At 39.8% G+C, this 19,932-nt stretch overlaps 1 protein-coding gene across 2 annotated transcripts in view; it reads right to left on the bottom strand.

Annotated features, from left to right (window-relative positions):
* LOC121864114 overlaps positions 1–19,629 on the bottom strand; it is a 117,645-nt gene extending 98,016 nt beyond the window's left edge. For both annotated transcript variants that reach the window (XM_042363028.1, XM_042363029.1), the window contains exon 1: positions 19,131–19,629. In XM_042363028.1, the coding sequence (XP_042218962.1) occupies positions 19,131–19,206 (76 nt within the window). In that variant the 5' untranslated portion in view covers positions 19,207–19,629. The remainder of the gene's footprint in view (positions 1–19,130) is intronic.
* Positions 19,630–19,932: the final 303 nt, after the last annotated feature.

The following is a 19,932-nucleotide window of genomic DNA, read 5'->3' as shown; positions in this document are numbered from 1 at the left end:
TTGTGTTAACATGGCCTGTGTTATTATGCATTGTGTCTGGCCTGTATGGCACTGTTAACACTGTTATTATGGCATTGTGTTAACTTGACCCTGTGTTGGCATTTGTTAACTTAGTGTTATGGCATTAACGTTATGGCATTGTGTTAACATGCACTGTTATGGCTGTGTTAACACTGTATTATAGCATTGTTAACATGGCTGTTATTATGGCATTGTGTTAACTTGACCCTGTGTTATTGCATTGGTAACATGGCCCTGTTATTATGGCATTGTGTTAACATGGCCCTGTGTTATTATGGCATTAGTTAACATGGCACTGTTATTATGGCATTGTGTTAACATGGCCCTGTGTTATTATAGCATTGTTAACATGGCACTGTGTTATTATGGCATTGTGTTAACATGGCCCTGTGTTATTATGGCATTGTGTTAACATAGCTGTTATTATGGCATTGTGTTCTCTTTATTATGGCATTGTGTTAACATCCCTGTGTTATTATGGCATTGTGTTAACATGGCTGTTATGGCACTGTGTTAACATTTAATGTTATTATGGTGTGTTAACATGGCCCTATGTTATTATAGCATTGTTAACATGGCACTGTGTTATTATGGCATTTAACATGGCCTGTGTTATTATGGCATTGTGTTAACATGCGTTATTATGGCAGTTAACATGGCCTGTGTTATATGGCGTGGCTGTTATTATGGCATTGTGTGGCCTGTGTTATTAGCATTGTTAACGGCACTGTGTTATTATGGCATTGTGCATGGCCTGTGTTTTATGGCATTGTGTACATGGCACTGTTATTATGGCATTGTGTTAACATGGCCTGTGTTATTATGGCATTGTGTTAACATGGCCTGTGTTATTATGGCATTGTGTTAACATGGCACTGTTATTATGGCATTGTGTTAACGGCCTGTGTTATTAGGCACTGTGTTAACACCTGTGTTATTATGGCATTGTGTTAACATGGCCCTGTGTTATTATGGCACTGTGTGTGTTAACATGGCACTGTTATGGCATTGTGTTTATGGCCCTGTGTTACTATGGCATTGTGTTAACATGGCCCTGTGTTATTATGGCATTGTGTTAACATGGCTGTGTTATAGCATTGTGTTAACATGGCCCTGTGTTATTATGGCATTGTAACATGGCACTGTTATTATATTGTGTTAACATGGCCCTGTGTTATTATGGCATTGTGTTAAGTTGACCCTGTGTTATATTTTTGTTAACATGGCCCCGGTTATTAGCATTATTAGCGGCACTGTGTTATTATGGCATTGTGCCTGGCCTGTGTTGTATGGCATTGTGTGCATGGCACTGTTATTATGGCTTGCATTGTGTTAACGCTGGCCTGTGTTATTATGGCATTGTGTTAACATGGCCTGTGTTATTATAGCGGCATTTTGTTAACATGGCACTGTTATTATGGCATTGTGTTAGCGGCCTGTGTTATTAGGCACTGTGTTAGCATATTTTACCTGTGTTAAATATGGCATTGTGTTACTTGCTGGCCTGTGTTATTATGGCACTGTGGCCTGTATTTATGTATGGTGGCTGTGTTAACATGGCACTGTGCTATAGCATTATGTTGTATGGCCCTGTGTTACTATGGCATTGTAGCTAACACTTGGCCCTGTGTTATTATGGCATTGTGTTAACATGGCTGTGTTATAGCATTGTGTTAACACTTGGCCCTGTGTTATTATAGCATTGTAACATAGCACTGTTATTATATTGTGTGTAACGCCTTGGCCCTGTGTTATTATGGCATTGTGTTAAGTTGACCCTGTGTTATATTTATTGTTAACATGGCCCCGCATGTTGTATGGCATTGTGTGCTTGTGGCCCTGTGTTATTAGGGCATTGTGTTAACATGGCACAGTGTTATTATGGCATTGTGTGCTTATGGCCCTGTATTTATTTAGGGCATTGTTGTGCCCAACATGGCTACCTGTTATTATGGCGGTGTTAACATAGCGCATGGTATTATGGCATTGTGTTAACATGGCCCTGTGTTATTAGGGCATTGTGTTATGGCCTGTCATTATTATGGCATTGTGTTAACATGGCCCTAATATTGGGGCATTATTGCATGGCCCTGTATCGTATTATGGCATTATGGTAACATGGCGCACTGTGTTATTATGGCATTGTGTTAACATGGCCTGTTATTAGGGGCGCTGTGTTAGCATGGCTGCGTATTTATTATGGCATTGTGTTAACGCTTGGCACTGTGTTATTATGGCATGCATTATCGCTGGCATATGTTATTATGGCATTGTGTTAACATGGCACCGTATTATGGCATTGTGTTAACATATTTTCTGTGTTATTTGCCATTTTCATGTTAACATGGCACCATGTTATTATGGCATTGTGTTAACTTATGGCCCTGTGTTGTTGTAGCATTGTGTTAACATGGCCTGTGTTATTATGGCATTGTGTTAGCATGGCCCTGTGTTATTATGGCACTGTGTTAACATGGCCTGTGTTATTATGGCACTGTGTTAACATAGCACTGTTATTATGGCATTGTGTTAGCATGGCCCTGTGTTATTATGGCACTGTGTTAACATGGCCTGTGTTATTATGGCACTGTGTTAACATGGCACTGTGTTATTATGGCATTGTGTTAACATGGCCCTGTGTTATTATAGGGCATTGTGTTAACTTATGGCCCTGTGTTATTATAGCACTGTGTTAACAGCTGTGTTATTATAGCTATGTTTATCATGGCACTGTTATAGCATTGTGTTAACATAGCACTGTTATAGCATTGTGTTAACATGGCACTGTTATTATGGCATTTGTGTTAACATGGCACTGTTATTATAACATTGTGCTAACATGGCCTGTGTTATTATGGCATTGTGGCCTTGGCCTGTGTTATTATGGCATTGTGTTAACATGGCACTGTTATTATGGCATTGTGTTATCCTTAGCACTGTTATTATAGTATTGTGTTAACATGGCACTGTTATTATGGCATTGTGTTAACATGGCACTATTATTATAACATTGTGTTAACGCTAAGCACTGTTATTATGGCATTGTGTTAACATGGCCCTGTGTTATTATATTTGTGTTAACATGGCCCTGTGTTATTATGGCATTGTGTTAACATGGCCCTGTGTTATTATGGCATTGTGTTAACTTTCAGCATATTATTACTGTTTGTTGTGTTAACATGGCACTGTTATTATAGCATTGTGTTAACATAGCACTGTTATTATGGCATTGCGTATCCTTAACTGTGTTATCAGGCATTGTGTTGTAACTTATGGCCCTGTGTTATTATGGCATTGTGTTAACATAGCTGTTATTATGGCATTGTGTTAACATGGCACTGTGTTAATATGGCATTGTGTTAACATGGCACTGTTATTATGGCATTGTTAACATAGCTGTTATTATAGCATTGTGTGTTTATCATGGCACTTGTGTTATCAGAGACATTGTATTGCTTATGGCCCTGTTATTGCGTGTGTTAACATGGCACTGTTATTATGGCATTGTGTTAACATGGCACTGTTATTATGGCATTATGTTAACCTTATTTTCTTATTATAGCATTGTGTTAACCTTGGCACTGTTATTATAATGTATATGGCACTGTGTTATCAGGGCATTGTGTTACTTATGGCCCTGTGTTATTATGGCATTGTGTTAGCCTTAGCACTGTTATTATGGCATTGTGTTAACATGGCATGTTATTATGGCATTGTGTTAACATGGCACTATTATTATGTGTTGTGTTAACATGAAACAGCTATTATGGCATTGTGTTATCATGGCACTGTGTTATCAGGGCATTGTTAACGCCATTTCCATGTTATTATGGCATTAATGTTAGCATAAGCACGGTTATTATATGGTATTATCTGGCACTTATTATTGTATTGTGTTATCCTTGGCACTATTATTATGGCATTGTGTTAACATGGCACTGTTATTGTGGCATTGTGTTAACATGGCCTGTGTTATTATAACATTGTTAACATGGCCTGTGTTATTATGGCATTGTGTTAACATGGCACTGTGTTATTATAACGTATTAACATGGCCCTGTGTTATTATGTGTGTTAACATGGCCCTGTGTTGTATAGCATTGTGTTATCATGGCACTGTTATTATGGCATTGTGTTAACATGGCACCATGTGTTATTATAGCATTGTTAACTGGCCTGTGTTATCAGGGCATTGTATTCTTATATTTTCATGTTATCAGGGCATTGTGTTAATATGGCACTGTTATTATTATGGCATTGTGTTAACGGCCTGTGTTATTATTATGGCATTGTGTTAACTTGACCCTGTATTATGGCATTGTGTTATCGCCCGGCACTGTGTATGGCATTGTGTTAACATGGCACTGTATTATAGCATTGTATTAACGGCCCACATATTATTATAGCATTGTGTTATCATAGCACTATTATTATAGCATTGTGTTAACATGGCACTGTATTTATTTATAGCATTGTTAACATGGCCCTGTGTTGTATGGCATTGTGTTAACATGGCCTATGTTATTATGGCATTGTGTTAACATGGCACTGTTATTATGGCATTGTGTTAACACTTGGCCCTGTGTTATTATGGCATTGTGTTATCATGGCACTGTTATTATGGCATTTATGTTAACATGGCCCTGTGTTATTATGGCATTGTGTTAACATGGCCCTGTGTTATTATGGCACTGTGTTAACATGGCACTGTTATTATGGCATTGTGTTAACATGGCACTGTGTTATTATGGCACTGTGTTAACATGGCACTGTTATTATGGCATTGTGTTAACATGGCACTGTTATTATGGCATTGTGTTATCATAGCACTGTGTTATCAGGGCATTGTGTTAACATGGCACTGTGTTATCAGGGCATTGTGTTAATATGGCCCGGTGTTATCAGGGCATTGTGTTATCATGGCACTGTGTTACCAGGGCATTGTGTTAACATGGCACTATATTATCAGGGCATTGTATTTTATTGGTAATGTTTACCTTGGCACAGTGTTTTACTTTGTTAATGTGTTATCTTGGCACTTAATTATCTTTGAACTGTGCTATTTTGGCACTGTACATCTTGCACTGTGTTATGATGATACTGTATATCTTGCACTGTGCTACCATGACACTGTGTTATACTAGTACTGTGTTATACTGGCACTATGTTATATTGACACTGTGTTATCTTGGCAATATGTTCCCTTGACACTGCGTTATATTGCATCTGTTATTTTGGTTATTATGTTATCATTACACTGTGTTAAGATATCACCATATTTTGGCACGGTGTTATCTTTGCATTACACTATTTATCATGTCAATGTGGTATTATCTTAGCACTGTGCTATCATTGCACTGTGTTATCATGGAACTTTATTTTCATGATAATGTGTTATAGTGACTGTGTTATCTTGCTCCTGAGTTATCATGGAACTGTGTTATCTTGGCACAGTATTATATTGGCATTGCATTATCATGACACTGTTATGTTGGTACTGCATTATCATGACAGTGTGTTATGTTGGCACTGCATTATCATGACACTTATGTTGGCACTGCATTATCATGACACTGTTATGTTGGCACTGCATAATCATGACACTGTTATGTTGGCACTGCATTATCATGACACTGCTATGTTGGCACTGTATTATCATGACACTTATGTTGGCACTGCATTATCATGACACTGTGTTATATTGGCACTGTATTATCATGACACTGTTAAGTTGGCACTGTATAATCATGGTAATATGCTACAATGATTTTGTGTTATCATGACAGGTTTTCCTTAACTCACTGCCGAGTTTTGATTGTATTTTAGTGTTCTCTATTACTCTATATTAGTATAATTCCCTATTAGGGCCTAATTGCCGAGTATTTTCATTAAATTATGACTTTGTATTGAATTAATTATGAGGGCTTATGAATGTTGAATTGTCATATTTGTGGTAATATGATAATGAATGATTGTCGTAGCATTTATATGAATGATTATTACACAATGAAAACGACTGATAGTGTTGTGTTGGTAATGAATGGTTGTGGAGTATTGTATTGAATAATTTATTGTAGACAATTAAAAAAAAACATTATTTTAACTTGGTCAGAAATTACCCTACGTATATTTTACTGGTTGAATCTTGTACATTAATAAAGTATGCCTGTACTAACGTCATGTTGGTTACGTTGGTGGTGAGTAACTGCAGGAGTATTTTCATGAATGAATAAATCTACAAAAATAACCAATGACTAATGACGGTAAATAATAGACTATGATAATTATGATATACCACATAATGCCATCTTCTTGCACGTAGTTAATGAGTGTCATTGATCTGCAGTGTACTGTAATGGCCTTTTGGCACCTGCTGTAGTGTAATGGTCCAACATTAACAGCTGAACAAAAACTTACACACACACACACGCAAATACTCTCTCTCTCTCTCTCTCTCTCTCTCTCTCTCTCTCTCTCTCACACACACACGTGTAATTAACACTGATGTGCTCGCTGTGTCATCAGATCCTCAAATTGACGCCCAAATTACACTCGTTAATCAGATGAAATGAGTCGGTAATGGTAAATGGCACAGGTAGATCAGGACACAACCAGTGACTATCAGAGTACAACCAGTGACTATCTCAGTACAACCAGTGACTATCAGAGCACAAACATTGACTATCAGAGCACACCACTGACTATCAGAGTACATCCAGTGACTATCTGAGTGCAGGCGACCTGTGATGTAATGGTCAGCATGCTCGCCTTGCAAGTGAGTGGACCTGGAATCGATCCCCGGGCAGGGTGAAACTATTGGCAAGTTTCCTTACGCCAGATGCCTGTCTACCCAGCAACAATTGTTGACCTGAATGTTAATCGATTTGCGAATTGTGCTCCGGGTTAATGGTTAGCCAGGGCTGTAAGCGAGTTGTCCAGTCTTCGCGGACTATTCCTAGACACTGGGTCATGCTGCTCGTTAACGTGGGGTGTGGCCGTTGTGTTGACGACAGCTACTACACCTTAAACAAATTCGTGCCTAGGTGGCCCTAGGGCCAACCATCCTCGATTTCGAGGGACATCCATTATTATTATTATCTGAGTACAACCAGTGACAATAAGAGTACATCCAGTAACTATCTGAGTACAGCCAGTGACTATCAGAGTACAACCAGTGACTATCAGAGTACAACCAGTGACTATCAGAGTACAACCAGTAAATATCTAACTACTACCAGTGACTATGAGAGTGCATCCAACAACACTCAGAACAAAGATAACAACCATCAGGAACGCAACGTCGAAGGAAAAAAGTTTTCTCAGTCGCGTGATAAAATAGGTCAAAAATGTTTACACCGTAACAATATACGGAGGTACCGTGTGAGACTTCCTACGGCACGAACGCCCTGTATGACACACGTAAACTTTACGATCGATACATTCTTAACCTCTTAATCATTCTGAATTATATCAATTATTTTACAAAGAGATTTTAAGGTGTCATAATCTGAGATTACAGATTTGTGACGATAATCTTTTTGGCACCTCTGTGTGTGTGTGTGTGCGCGCGCACCCGAGCCAGGCGTGGCTCAGACCACTGCGACACTGATCATCGGCTCGTCAGAGCCAAGCTCTCACTTCACCTCGCCCCAAAACGGTGAAGGAACAAGCCTCCAGAAGAGATTTTAACACTCGAAAATGAGCTGATGAACAGCCCGACAACAAACAACCAAAATCCCAGTGCCGAATGGGGTATTCTCGACACTGTCGTGACAAAACCTCACAGAGAGACCTTCTGCCAGATCGAAAGAATACACCGGGACTGGTTTGATGAAAATGACCCGGAAAACAATGTGCTCGTCTATGAGAAACGTGTTGCTTTAACTGACTGGCTGACCAAAGCTAATACCTTCTGCAAAAAGAAAGTGGCGTCCCAACGAGAATTTCCCAGATTAAAGAACGACTGGCTTAAAAATAAAGCATGTGAAACGCAAAAACTTGCAAACCAACACAAGAAGTGCGAATTTTCAATTCTACTAAAACGTTTTATGGGCCAATCACTCATGGCACAGCCGCCCTCCGCTCATCCGACGGTAACTCCCTAATTGAAGACGAAGAAGGATGTCCTGACTAACCAGCAAGTCCCTCACCATCTTGAGGTGACCCATCTCGGCTATCCTCCATCCCTGGATGAGGTAGCTACTGCAATCAAACAGATGAAAAATAACAAAGCCTCAGGGCCTGATGGAATTCCAGCCGAGGTGTATAAAGCAGGAGAACCTTTACTTACCAGCCGTCTCTAGTCTCCCTCCTGGAGAATATATGGGAAGAGGAGGAAATGCCCAAAGCTCTTAAAAACGCCTCCATCATCAATATTTATAAGAACAAGGGAAACCTGTCAGGCTGTGCCAACTACAGAGGGATCTTGCTGTTCTCCGTAGCTGGCAAGATTATCTCCCAAGTCCTCCTAAACAGACTTTTTCCTGGGGGCGGAAAACTACGTCCCATAATCTCAATGTGATTTTAGACCATCACGTGGCACCACTGACATGACCTTTGCTGCCAGCCACATACAGAAAAAGTGCAGAGAATAACGTCGTGACCTTTACTGGGCTTTTGTCGACCTAACCAAGACCTTACACTCGGTCAAAATGGAAACCCTCTGGTGGACCCTCAGCCATTTTGGCTGCCCACCAAAATTCATCGCCCTTGTGAAGCAACTCTACGATTGCATGAACGGCAGTGTCCTGCACAATGGTACCCAGTCTGAGTTATTTTCCATCTAAACAGGGGCTAAACAAGGGTGTGTACTGGCACCAACTTTCTTTTCCATTTTCTTGGCCGCCTTCCTTACCAGTGCCAGTGCCAATTTAGTACCGGGTGAAGGGGGGTCTTTTCAACATAAGACGACTCCAGGCAAGAACATAGGTGTCGGCAGCTTCCATTACTGAGCTTCAGTATGCAGACGACCTCACCCTTGTTGCTCACGCTGAACACGACCTACAGGAGATCCTAAGCATCTACACAGATGTGTATGTGCACTTCGGCCTTGAGGTGAATGTACTTAAAACTCGGATTCTCTTTCAACCTACCCAAGGTTCAGACACACCTCCACCATCCATCCAGCTTAACGGTACTACCCTCTCTAATGTTACCCACTTTGGGTATCTTGGCTCCTACCTGTCTACCACCGCAGACATCGATAAAGAGATTCAGCACTGGATCAGATGTGCATCTCAGGAATTTGGCGGACTTCAAAACCATGTCTTCAGCTGTAGGAAGCTGAAATTATCTACAAAGCTGCATGTATATCAGGCAGTGGTCCTCCCCACCCTGCAATATGGCAGTGAGACTTGGGTCACATACAGGAAGCACCTCAAGGCACTTGAAAACTTTCACCAACCTAGTCTACGTTCCATCCTCCGAGTTTGCTGGGAAGACAAGAGAACAAATGCCAGTATTTTTGCTGACACCAACTGTTACCCGCATGGACGACAGGAGACTGTCAAAGCAGCTACTTCACAGTCACCTAACGAATAGTAAACGTAACGCCGGCGGCCAATTGAAAAGGTATAAGCATAGTCTTAAGACAAACCTCAAAAAGTGCCAAATCGACCCCCTCACCTGGGAGTCGATTACTCCACATTGTAACGCTTGGAGAAGCACACCCCGAGAAGGTGTCAATACTTTCGAGTTAGCCCGACTGCAAGCCGAGGCAGACAAGCGCCAACGCCGGAAAGACACTGCCACAGACCCTCTCGCACTAGATGCAGCCCTCCACATGTGCAACGAATGTTTACGACCCTGCTGGTCTCGTATCGGCCTCTTTTGTCACCTCAAAAGTAACCAACCTAGGTGACATCCCTAATAGCTCGTATCATTCTATCACAGCTGGATGATCGTCATACTCGATTCCGAGTGTCAGCAAAGTACAGTAGTAGTATTAGTGTGTGTGTTTGTGTGTGTAAGTACGACATCTATAGTGTGTCTGTGTATAAAAATTAAGGTGTATAATTTGGAAGACATACATTCTTATTGACCTTTTACTTATTTGTACCATAACTGTAATTTTTAATATTCATTAATTTTTCACTGAGTGCGGTATGTCTCGTTTAACATCATATTATTGACTTAAGATAATATAATTTCCTCATAAAAAGTAATAAGCTGTTTCTTTACCCTAGCCCCTTTACACATGACCAGACATTGAAATTCAATTACTGCATATCTCAATATATCATGCACTGTGAATTTTGTCTTTTGTAGATATCAAGCTCCAAATTTTCTCAACTGAATGTTTAATCTCTGACCTTCAATTTAAGAACATTTTACTAAACTATTTATTTGCAATCTCAGTAAGTCTTATCCACAACCTCAGGAGTCTACATATCAGCCAGGCTCCAGCAGATACTATCCAAAAGTGGGGAAAATATCCACGATTTACTCGCTGTTATTAAATGCCCGTCGAGAATAAATTCAATCAGTGTTTATGCTTCAAATCTATATTATTTTTGCTCGTCCTCTCATAACTTACAAATTAGCGATTATATTAACCATAAATATCCAAATTTTGATTCTGTGGTTAATTAGGTTTGTGGGTTAACAAGGTTCTGGATAACAAGATATCGGGTATAACTCTATTCTGCCTCGACACTTTCTTTTGATCTTTCGTTTTTCTAAGGTGTGATTAATGATAATTTGAAGCTTATGTTAATATTTTAACTTGTCATCGAAGGCTCACCTTCCTGTTAACTCTCCATGTTTTTTTGTTAAAGGTTTATAAAGCCTCTTGTAATCCTATACAGAAAGATTTAACGTTCTCTAATACACCAAAACTCTCATCATATCTGCCCAACACTTCTCTTCACTCATCATTCTCCAACACTCCTTAATACTTTTTAACACTCTCCAACACATTTCAACATTCATTAGGCACACCTCCAACACTCCTCATTATTCTCCAACACACTTTAACTCTCTTCAGTTATGCTCCATCACTCTTCAATGCTAATCAACATTCCCGAGCTCTACCCAATACTCCTCAACACTAATCAACTCTCTCTAACACCCTCCAACTTTCCTAAATACTCCCTCGCAATTTCCAACACCCCCTAATATTCCTAACAAACTCCAACATTTCACGAGTCCCTACTACTCGACAACACCTCTCTAAGAACTCCCCCAAATACCCACCACCCTTGAACATTTCCCATCATTCCCCAACACTTCACATGATTTCCCAGAACTTAGCAACACCAAGACAGTCAGACGTACCCAAGTACTTCGATATCTAATGTTCTACACCTGCTGATTTTTTTAAGTCTTCTGAGAGACTGTGTGTGTGTGTGTGTGTGATAGAAAGAGAGACTATCTGTGGTTTAAGGGGACAACATTCTCGCCTCACAACCGAGTTGTCCTTGGTTCTATCCCCAGGCAGAGTGACACTATAAGCAAGTTTCTTTGCGTAATTTGCCTGTCTACCCAGTAGTAATTGGAAACCTGAGTGTTAATGAATTTGCGAGTCGTGTTCTGGGGTAATGACTAACCCGTGCAGGTGTTCGGTTTTCTTGGGTTATTCCTTGACACTGCCTCATACAGATGATACAGCTCGTTAACTTAAAGTTTGGTTGTGACAGCTTCTACATCTTAAACTAATTCACATCTCGGTGTACCATGGACCGGTCAACCTCTAACACGAGAGGTAACCATTATATCATGTGGGCGTGATAGATGAATCAGCTTTAAGTTTAACTCTAGGGGTGGGCGTCTCAAGGTTATAAATAACTAAATCTACATACATCTCTCTCTTTCTATACATAAATATATATATATATATATATATATATATATATATATATATATATATATATATATATATATATATATATATATATATATATATATATATATAGATAGATAACTCACACCAATTTGCATACAAACTAAACTATTCCAGACGAGAGAAAATTCCTCCCATCTCTTGGAAACGAAAACTCTAAAATCTCTCCGAACTTTCTGTGCCCGTATAAACATATCGTGGACTGTCGATTAGTGGGAATAAATTAGAACAACATTATTATTATTATTACAATCACCATTTTTTTTTAAACACTACCACATCCTTTGTTACGGCATGATCTTTATTTTAGGTCGTTCACCACCTCTTTCACCAACACTCACCAACATTATCATCAACATTCGACGCCTCACCTGACCATCACCTTTATAAATATTATACACTTACCTTCGCCAACACACAGCACAAGAACCACTGAATCACACACACACACACACACACAGAACTAAGGTACTGTCTAATGCTGAATTCACTGGCTTAAAAACTGTTCATTACTGTTCAACACTGGTCCTACTTCTTTCCGAAACGAAATTGTAACTTTTGATTATGTTGATATCCCGGTGGTGAGGATGGGTTGGGAAGAGGGACTTAAGGAATGGGGCCTCACATAGCCAAGGGGGGGGGGGGGCCGCTGCGCAGCAGCGCCTGGTAGGACTTACCCTCCGGTGGTCAAGGATGTAGTGTGTATATGTGTGTGTGTGTACCACCTCTGACTGGCTTTGTTTAGGAGACCCTTTGCCTCAGAGAAAAGAATGAGGATCGTCCATGGAATATTTGTATCTTATTCCTTGAACTTAGCCTAGATATATAATTCTTCTATTTATATTTTCAATTTTGCGAGCATTTCTCCACTAGGTAGAGGGGGTCGTGGGCAGGGGGGGGGGGGGGAGGACGAGATCTAGAACATTATCAGCATTTCCTCTCACTCACCTTCACATATTTACTAGCTGCAATGACATGCTCCATAAAACTCTTGGCGCCGTTGTCCCTTTATCATGCACGACTCCTGCTGCTATCCATTCCTCCTTATCTCTAGTTCTTCCTTCATCCCATCCTTCCATCTCGTTAGTCATCATGTTTCCCTCCTACCATCCTTTACTTATTTGCGCAATTTAACCTAAAAATATTTCACTTTCTATCCCCTCAATATGTCTATACCACTTTAGCCAACCTCCGTCACTTCTCGTTCCTACATTTCTTTCGTATCCACAAACCAGTTTAATTTCAGTACATCTTATTTTATACTTATTAATCCAATAATTTACTCTAAGCGCGTCACTTCTACCGCATCCGATATCATTCTTCTTATCGTAAACCAGGAAGTATAATACAAACCCAGCACAAGTGAATGAAAGAAACCTTCAACATTTATCTCGTAAACACATAAACAAGCAAAAATAACTCCAACCAACAAAAACAAAAGATAATCGTAAAGCGCAGCGGGGATATAAACAACACTTGGGTGGCAACAGTAATTATTGAGAAAATTGGAGCTTGTTGTACCTACGATATTTTGTTTGGTTTTTACTTTCATTTGTTTTTGCCTCTGGCTTTAGGAAATAGTGACTTGTTAACAAGGGTAAATAATGGTAACACTTGTTCCTTTCCCACTGACACTGATGCTGACATTAACTCTGACACTGTCATTTAAATAATCTCTAATACATAAACTGAATTTAACAGTAGTAATCACTCTGGCGCTGACATTTACGCTAACATTGACACAAATACTAACATAAACACTGAAATAATCACTGACACTAATACTGATATTAACACTCACACTGCCACTTCGGCAATCACCAAGCAGCTGTGTATCAAGAATACTGACACAACACTAACATAAAGTCTTCGCTACCTCCCCCTCACCCCATTTTAATGTTTTCCTTCCTATTCTTACCTCTATATTGCTTTATTCCATTATTTACAGTATTCTCCTTAAAAGAAAGTTTTTCTGTGCCTCGTAGGGAGACCAGGGATATATATACTCGTGTGTGTGTGTATATATATATATATATATATATATATATATATATATATATATATCCCTGAAAGAAGAAAGGACTTATCATCATCACCTTCTTCAAGTAAGTCGTCGCCAGGTGACCAAAATCACGACGCCTCAAATAAAACTTGCCGTGTAGGGGTGGGGGGAGGGGAGAGTTAGGGGGGGATCATAAAACTGGGTTTATAGCAACAAGAATATCCAGGATGCCATGTGGAGGGCCTCAGTGTGTGTGTGTGTGTGTGTGTGTGTAATTTTCGTATAATAACATTGAGGTTATGAGACAACGGTACAGTATATGCGTCACCAGCCTGGTCGTCTTCTCTCAACTCCACCCAACAACGTCAGCTAGAGAAGGTACAGAAAAGGGCCTGCAGAATCATGCTCGGTGCAGAATACTCCAGCTACACCAACGCTCTCTCCACCCTGGAAATGCCATCCCTCAGTGACCTCCACCACCAAGCACTGGAAAGGTTTGGCAGGGGACTACTGCACCACCCTTTCCATCGCCACCTCCTGCAGCCCCCCACCCAACTCGCGCAGTCCGCCACTACAACAAAATTCAGCCCATAAGAGCCCGCACCCATAGATATAAGAACAGCACCATCCCATCTATTGTTAAAATAATAAACAACTCCTGATTTATGTACTGTACAGCCCTGTAAATGTATTCAATGCATATTATATCATTGTCTAAATCAAATGTAAGTCTGTATATTTTCAGCCACCGGCTGCAACTCTATTAATAAACCGTTTATTATTATTATTATTATTATTATTATTATTATTATTATTATTATTATATACGCATGCTTGAGGTGTCTCATGGTTGGTGGAGACGGAGGAAGTTCAGTAGAAAGATTTTGTGTCCCTTACCCCAAGATGAACAAAAACGCCGATCAATGGGAAAATAAACGTAAGGTAATATAGTAGCGCTTTCACAATGATATATACTGTAGACCCCTACTCTTATAGATGCCTTCAAATGCATCGCCTTACATCACATAATTATTGTACACCTTAAAATACACCTCTACATACCTCAATCCTTGTACACCTCCATACACCCCTAATCCCGGACACCTCCTTACATGCCTGTCTTTGTAGGCTTGCAAATACCTCTTCATATATCCCTATCCTTGAACACTTCCATACACCCAACTCCCTGTACATCTTCAATCCTCCTCCACACGACCACTCCTGTACACCTTCTACACTCCTCTACACTACCACTCCTGTACACCTTCTACACTCCCCTACACGACCACTCCTGTACACCTTCTACACTCCTCTACACGACCACTCCTGTACACCTTCTACACTCCTCTACACGACCACTCCTGTACACCTTCAGCACTCCTCTACACGACCACTCCTGTACACCTTCAGCACTCCTCTACACGACCACTCCTGTACACCTTCAGCTCTCCTCTACACGACCACTCTTGTCCGTTGAGTTTCTCCGTCAATACTCAGAATCAATTTCACCGTTCAATGCAGTTTCAATCTATGCATTTTTTTCGACTGGTTTCATTTGAAATTGGCATTTTCGTTCGTGTGTAGGACAGAGTTTAATCAGCGAGGAAACAAGTTAATTAAATTAGTTCCGTTACAAAGTTTATCCCACTGCCCACAAAAATGTGCCGTAATAATGGAATAATTAGGGAGTGGGAGTTTGTACCTGTTTTGTGTTACCTGTAATGAGTGCAAGATCCTGTTGTATGTATTTCTTATGTACAGTACATGTATCTATGGCGAGAGCGCTCGCCTCCTGTTCCAGGGGTCGGTGTTTCGATTCCCGGGTGCTCCCAGTTCACCCAGCTGTAAATGGGTATCTACAGTAAGTTTACAACTTGGGGAAGTGACACCGGTCGAGACCAGTACCGGCCATGCTGTCTCCTTGTGTACTGACGGCTTAGTATACATTGTAATATATCCACACTGTCCTTAACGGGCAGTCATACTTATGGGACCACCTTTCACTTTTTCATTTAGGGCGAACCAGTACAGTCTCAGTGTACAGTGTGTGTGTGTCCTGGACCATATACTATGGGTCAGTACAGGCGTCTAAGTGTACAGTACATGCATCAAGGACGAGTGAGTGTACAGAAACTTGTTATGACTCAGTTCAGACGTTTCTCTACAGTACTTTTACGTTTAGTGTACGTGTGTCAAGCACAAGTTAATTAACATGAACTGAAGACGACTCAATATTTACGTTCAGGTGTACAATACATGTATTCGGGGCGAGTTAGTGCATATCTAAGCAACGAGAGTCACTGAACTTGTAAACATAAAGTCACTGTAAACGAAATAGTCACGTGAGCGTAAACACGAAGAGTCACTGTAAACGTAAACAGAGAGATTCAATGTACTTGTAAACAGAGAGTCACTGTACACGTAAACCTGAAGAGTCAAAGCATATCAGAGAGAATTATTGTACTTGTAAACATAATGAGTCACTGTAAGCGTAGAGTCACTGTGAATGTAAAAGGGAAGGCACTATTAATGTAAACAGAAAGAGCACTGTACACGTAAGCAGAGTCATTGTAAACATAAATATTCACTGTACACGTAAGCAGAGTCATTGTAAACGTAAACAGAGATTCACATTATACGTAAACAGTCAATGTAAACAAAAAGTCACTGTAAACGTTAACCAAGAGTCATTGAGAATACAGCCAAGGCATCAATGAAGGAAGATATCCATCACTTCCTTAATATTGACAATACAGTTAAACAATACTTAATAGACATACAGCAGAATATATTAGTAGTTTGATTGATATATAGAAAAAATCAATTGGTAGATAAATAAAAAAAAAATGTTTGGTATGATTGGATAATTAAAAAAGGGGAGAAATATTGTTAAATAGATTAGAAGATATTCAGAAAGGCAGACTAGTCACTCTTTTGACTCCTGGGGTAATGTTCTATTTTTTCTGTCCATTTACATAGCTAAATTTAAGTCCTCTCTCTCTCTCTCTCTCTCTCTCTCTCTCTCTCTCTCTCTCTCTCTCTCTCTCTCGCTAAATGCCCCAGTGATTTGATTATAATGACAAACACCAATACAAACATATACATTAGTTCATAATATGCTTCACTTATCAGAGTATTTACTTTTATTTTATTTTATTTTCCGGAGATTAACTTAATGTAAGTTTTGTGATTTTTGTGGATTTTTTTCATTTCTTGCTTTCTTGGTTATATGTTTTCTCCTGAATTTTGCCGGATGAGAAGTAAACGTCAGGTCGGCGATAATTAATAAAGGAAATCTTGATTATAACTTGTGATTTTATGCTGCCATAAGCAGAGAAAAAATAAATATTGAAAAAACAAACATTATATCTCTACTGAACGAAGACAAAACTGATAATGTTTTTTGTTTGTTTTTCAATTAACTCCACAGATACTCACAGGGGAGCCGCCACACGCTACCAACGCCTGCAAGTGATAGGTAAGTCACCACACAAACATGTGTATCCAGGCAATTTAGATGTGGCAAATTACTTCAATGAATATATGATCAGTAGTAACACAGAGAGAATCAGTCTCTGTTCTTCTGTGTTGATTATATACGTGTGGTGAAAGTTTGCTAATTATTATCATCCATGTATGGTAGCACTTAGCCTACGATTATCCATGTGTGGTGAAAGTTAGTTTACTATTATCTATGTGTGGAGAACGTCAGTTTACTATTATCCTTGTGTGGTGAAAGTTAGTTACTATTATCCTTGTGTGGTGAAAGTTAGTTTACTATTATCTATGTGTGGAGAACGTCAGTTTACTATTATCCTTGTGTGGTGAAAGTTAGTTTACTATTATCCTTGTGTGGTGAAAGTTAGTTTACTATTATCCTTGTGTGGTGAAAGTTAGTTGCTATTATCCTTGTGTGGTGAAGGTTAGTTTACTATTATCCTTGTGTGGTGAAGGTTAGTTTACTATTATCCTTGTGTGGTGAAAGTTAGTTTACTATTATCCTTGTGTGGTGAAAGTTAGTTTACTATTATCCTTGTGTGGTGAAGGTTAACTCACTAATATCTCTGTATTTGTGCCTCTATCGGGGTAGATTTAACTGCAGAAATGTATATTTCTCACAGTGATTAGGGCATCATTACTGTCCATCTCCTCGTGGATGATCGACCTTATTGAATTATACTGTTGCACTTTATTATCTCCATTAAACTCGTGTTATTGTTCTTTTTCTGCGTTTATACGATTCTCTCTCTACCTCTACTTTTATATCCACGTTAAAAATTTGATTAACGTTGTTTTAATGTAAAGAAAAACCCTAGTGGTCAACGCTTGAGGCAGATGACCTGTCAGTCTAGTCAGTGAACCTTAACAGACACAGCCGGAAGCTACACTCTTAATCACCTGCTAATATCGTAGCTTAGATTTTGCCCCGCGTCAAGCAATGTGTGTGATTAAGTCCAGGACTCATTTTTTTACAATGCTTACAAGCGTTTATGGAACCTAGAGAATGTTTTACAATGTTTACAGATACGTTTTAAGAATTTATCATTGTTTTACTGTGTTAATTTTTTTTAAAGAGTTCAGGTTTTTTTGGCGGGGGAGGGGGTGTTGATTGTAGTTTCTGTAGTGTTTACAGACCTTTATAAAGTTTTAAGATCTTTACAGAGGTTTCGGACAGTTTAAAGTGATATAAACGATCTTTTTTTTTAAGTATTTTACAAAAGTTTTCATGTTTTTTTTTTAATTCTATGCAGTTTACAAACTTTTTAAAGATATGAATCTTTTTCTTTCAAAATTGAAAGGGTTTACAGACTTTCCTTAAAGAGTTTACAGACGTTTAAATAGTTTACGGACGGTCTTGAAAAGTTCACAGACATAGAGGGTTGAGGGAAGGACAGTACCTGACGACTGCCTGTGCTGCTGTGTATAAACTTGACGAGCACCAACAGCTGGACACAAGAGTTCAGGTGTCCCGCTGGCCTAATTGATAACCCTTCACCATTAGTTTGTCTCTCACAAGTACAAATACTAACTGGAACCCTCCCTTCCTCCTCCCCACCTTGACACCTGTAATTATCCGCAACCACTTATTTCATCAACAAGTTATAGCAGTTGCCACACTTACCAGGGAGTGACATTAATCGCTACACACACACAATAGGGTCGAGGAGAACACTTGAGTGAAGAATTATGATGGCGTCTCTCTATTTTGGTTATTAGTCGGAAAATGGGGGAGAGAAATAAAAAAAAGGTATTGGGTGTTGTCCTTACCTGTTATGGTGGCCAGGAACACCACGGGCAATAAGACCAAACGGATTAATTTTTGAGTTCCTCTGTTGATCTCCATATTCCTGTTTATCACTGTTTCTTGTTTAGTTCAGGGAGGAGGCAGCAGGTAAGTCCGTATCGTCTCCCCATTAATCGTCTGTTGTGGCAGAAGTTGTTGGTTACTGTACACTGTGTGTCCACCTGGCAGATAATAACCCTTCCAGAACTGTAGCTACATCCCATCCTGTCATCTCATCGTTATGATGTTGCAAAACTGCCTCTCGATATTTTATTGCGTGCATTAATCCCTGGTCGTTGTGAATTATTATAAAAAATATATATATATTAAATGGTCATCAAAGAGATCGGTACCAGTTCTGCATATCTAAGCACTGAGATCCTGAAAACAGCTCTTGACAATAACGTAACACATGCGCGCACCGCTACGCAGCGTCGATGCAGCGAGCGAAGGGAGAGAGCGAGAGGAAGAGAGGTAACGTCCCTCCACCACCGCTGAGGGGTAACTGAGCTGGCCAGGCTGCTGGAGTGCCAGCACGTGGAGTCCCTCAGATACGGAGGTGTTACCGTGTCAGTCCTCCACCCACCAAATATCACCTGAACATCACGAATTCGTGACTTTTACTGCCGGCCGTCGTTCACGTTGAGGCTCTCTTCTGAGGATTTTATGACTTATTTTATTATCTGTGTTGCCGTTTGTGAAATAGGAAATATGGAAGAATAAGAAACTCATCACAGGTAGCGAGGAGGAGGCGACACACGCAGGCGCCGCGGCAGCCTCCAGCTG

The sequence above is a fragment of the Homarus americanus genome, unplaced genomic scaffold, assembly GCF_018991925.1.
Source record: "Homarus americanus isolate GMGI-L3 unplaced genomic scaffold, GMGI_Hamer_2.0 scaffold26351, whole genome shotgun sequence".
Classification (NCBI taxonomy): domain Eukaryota; kingdom Metazoa; phylum Arthropoda; class Malacostraca; order Decapoda; family Nephropidae; genus Homarus; species Homarus americanus.
The sequence above is the reverse complement of the archived record's forward strand: the minus strand, read 5'-3'. Positions and strand labels throughout refer to the sequence as shown.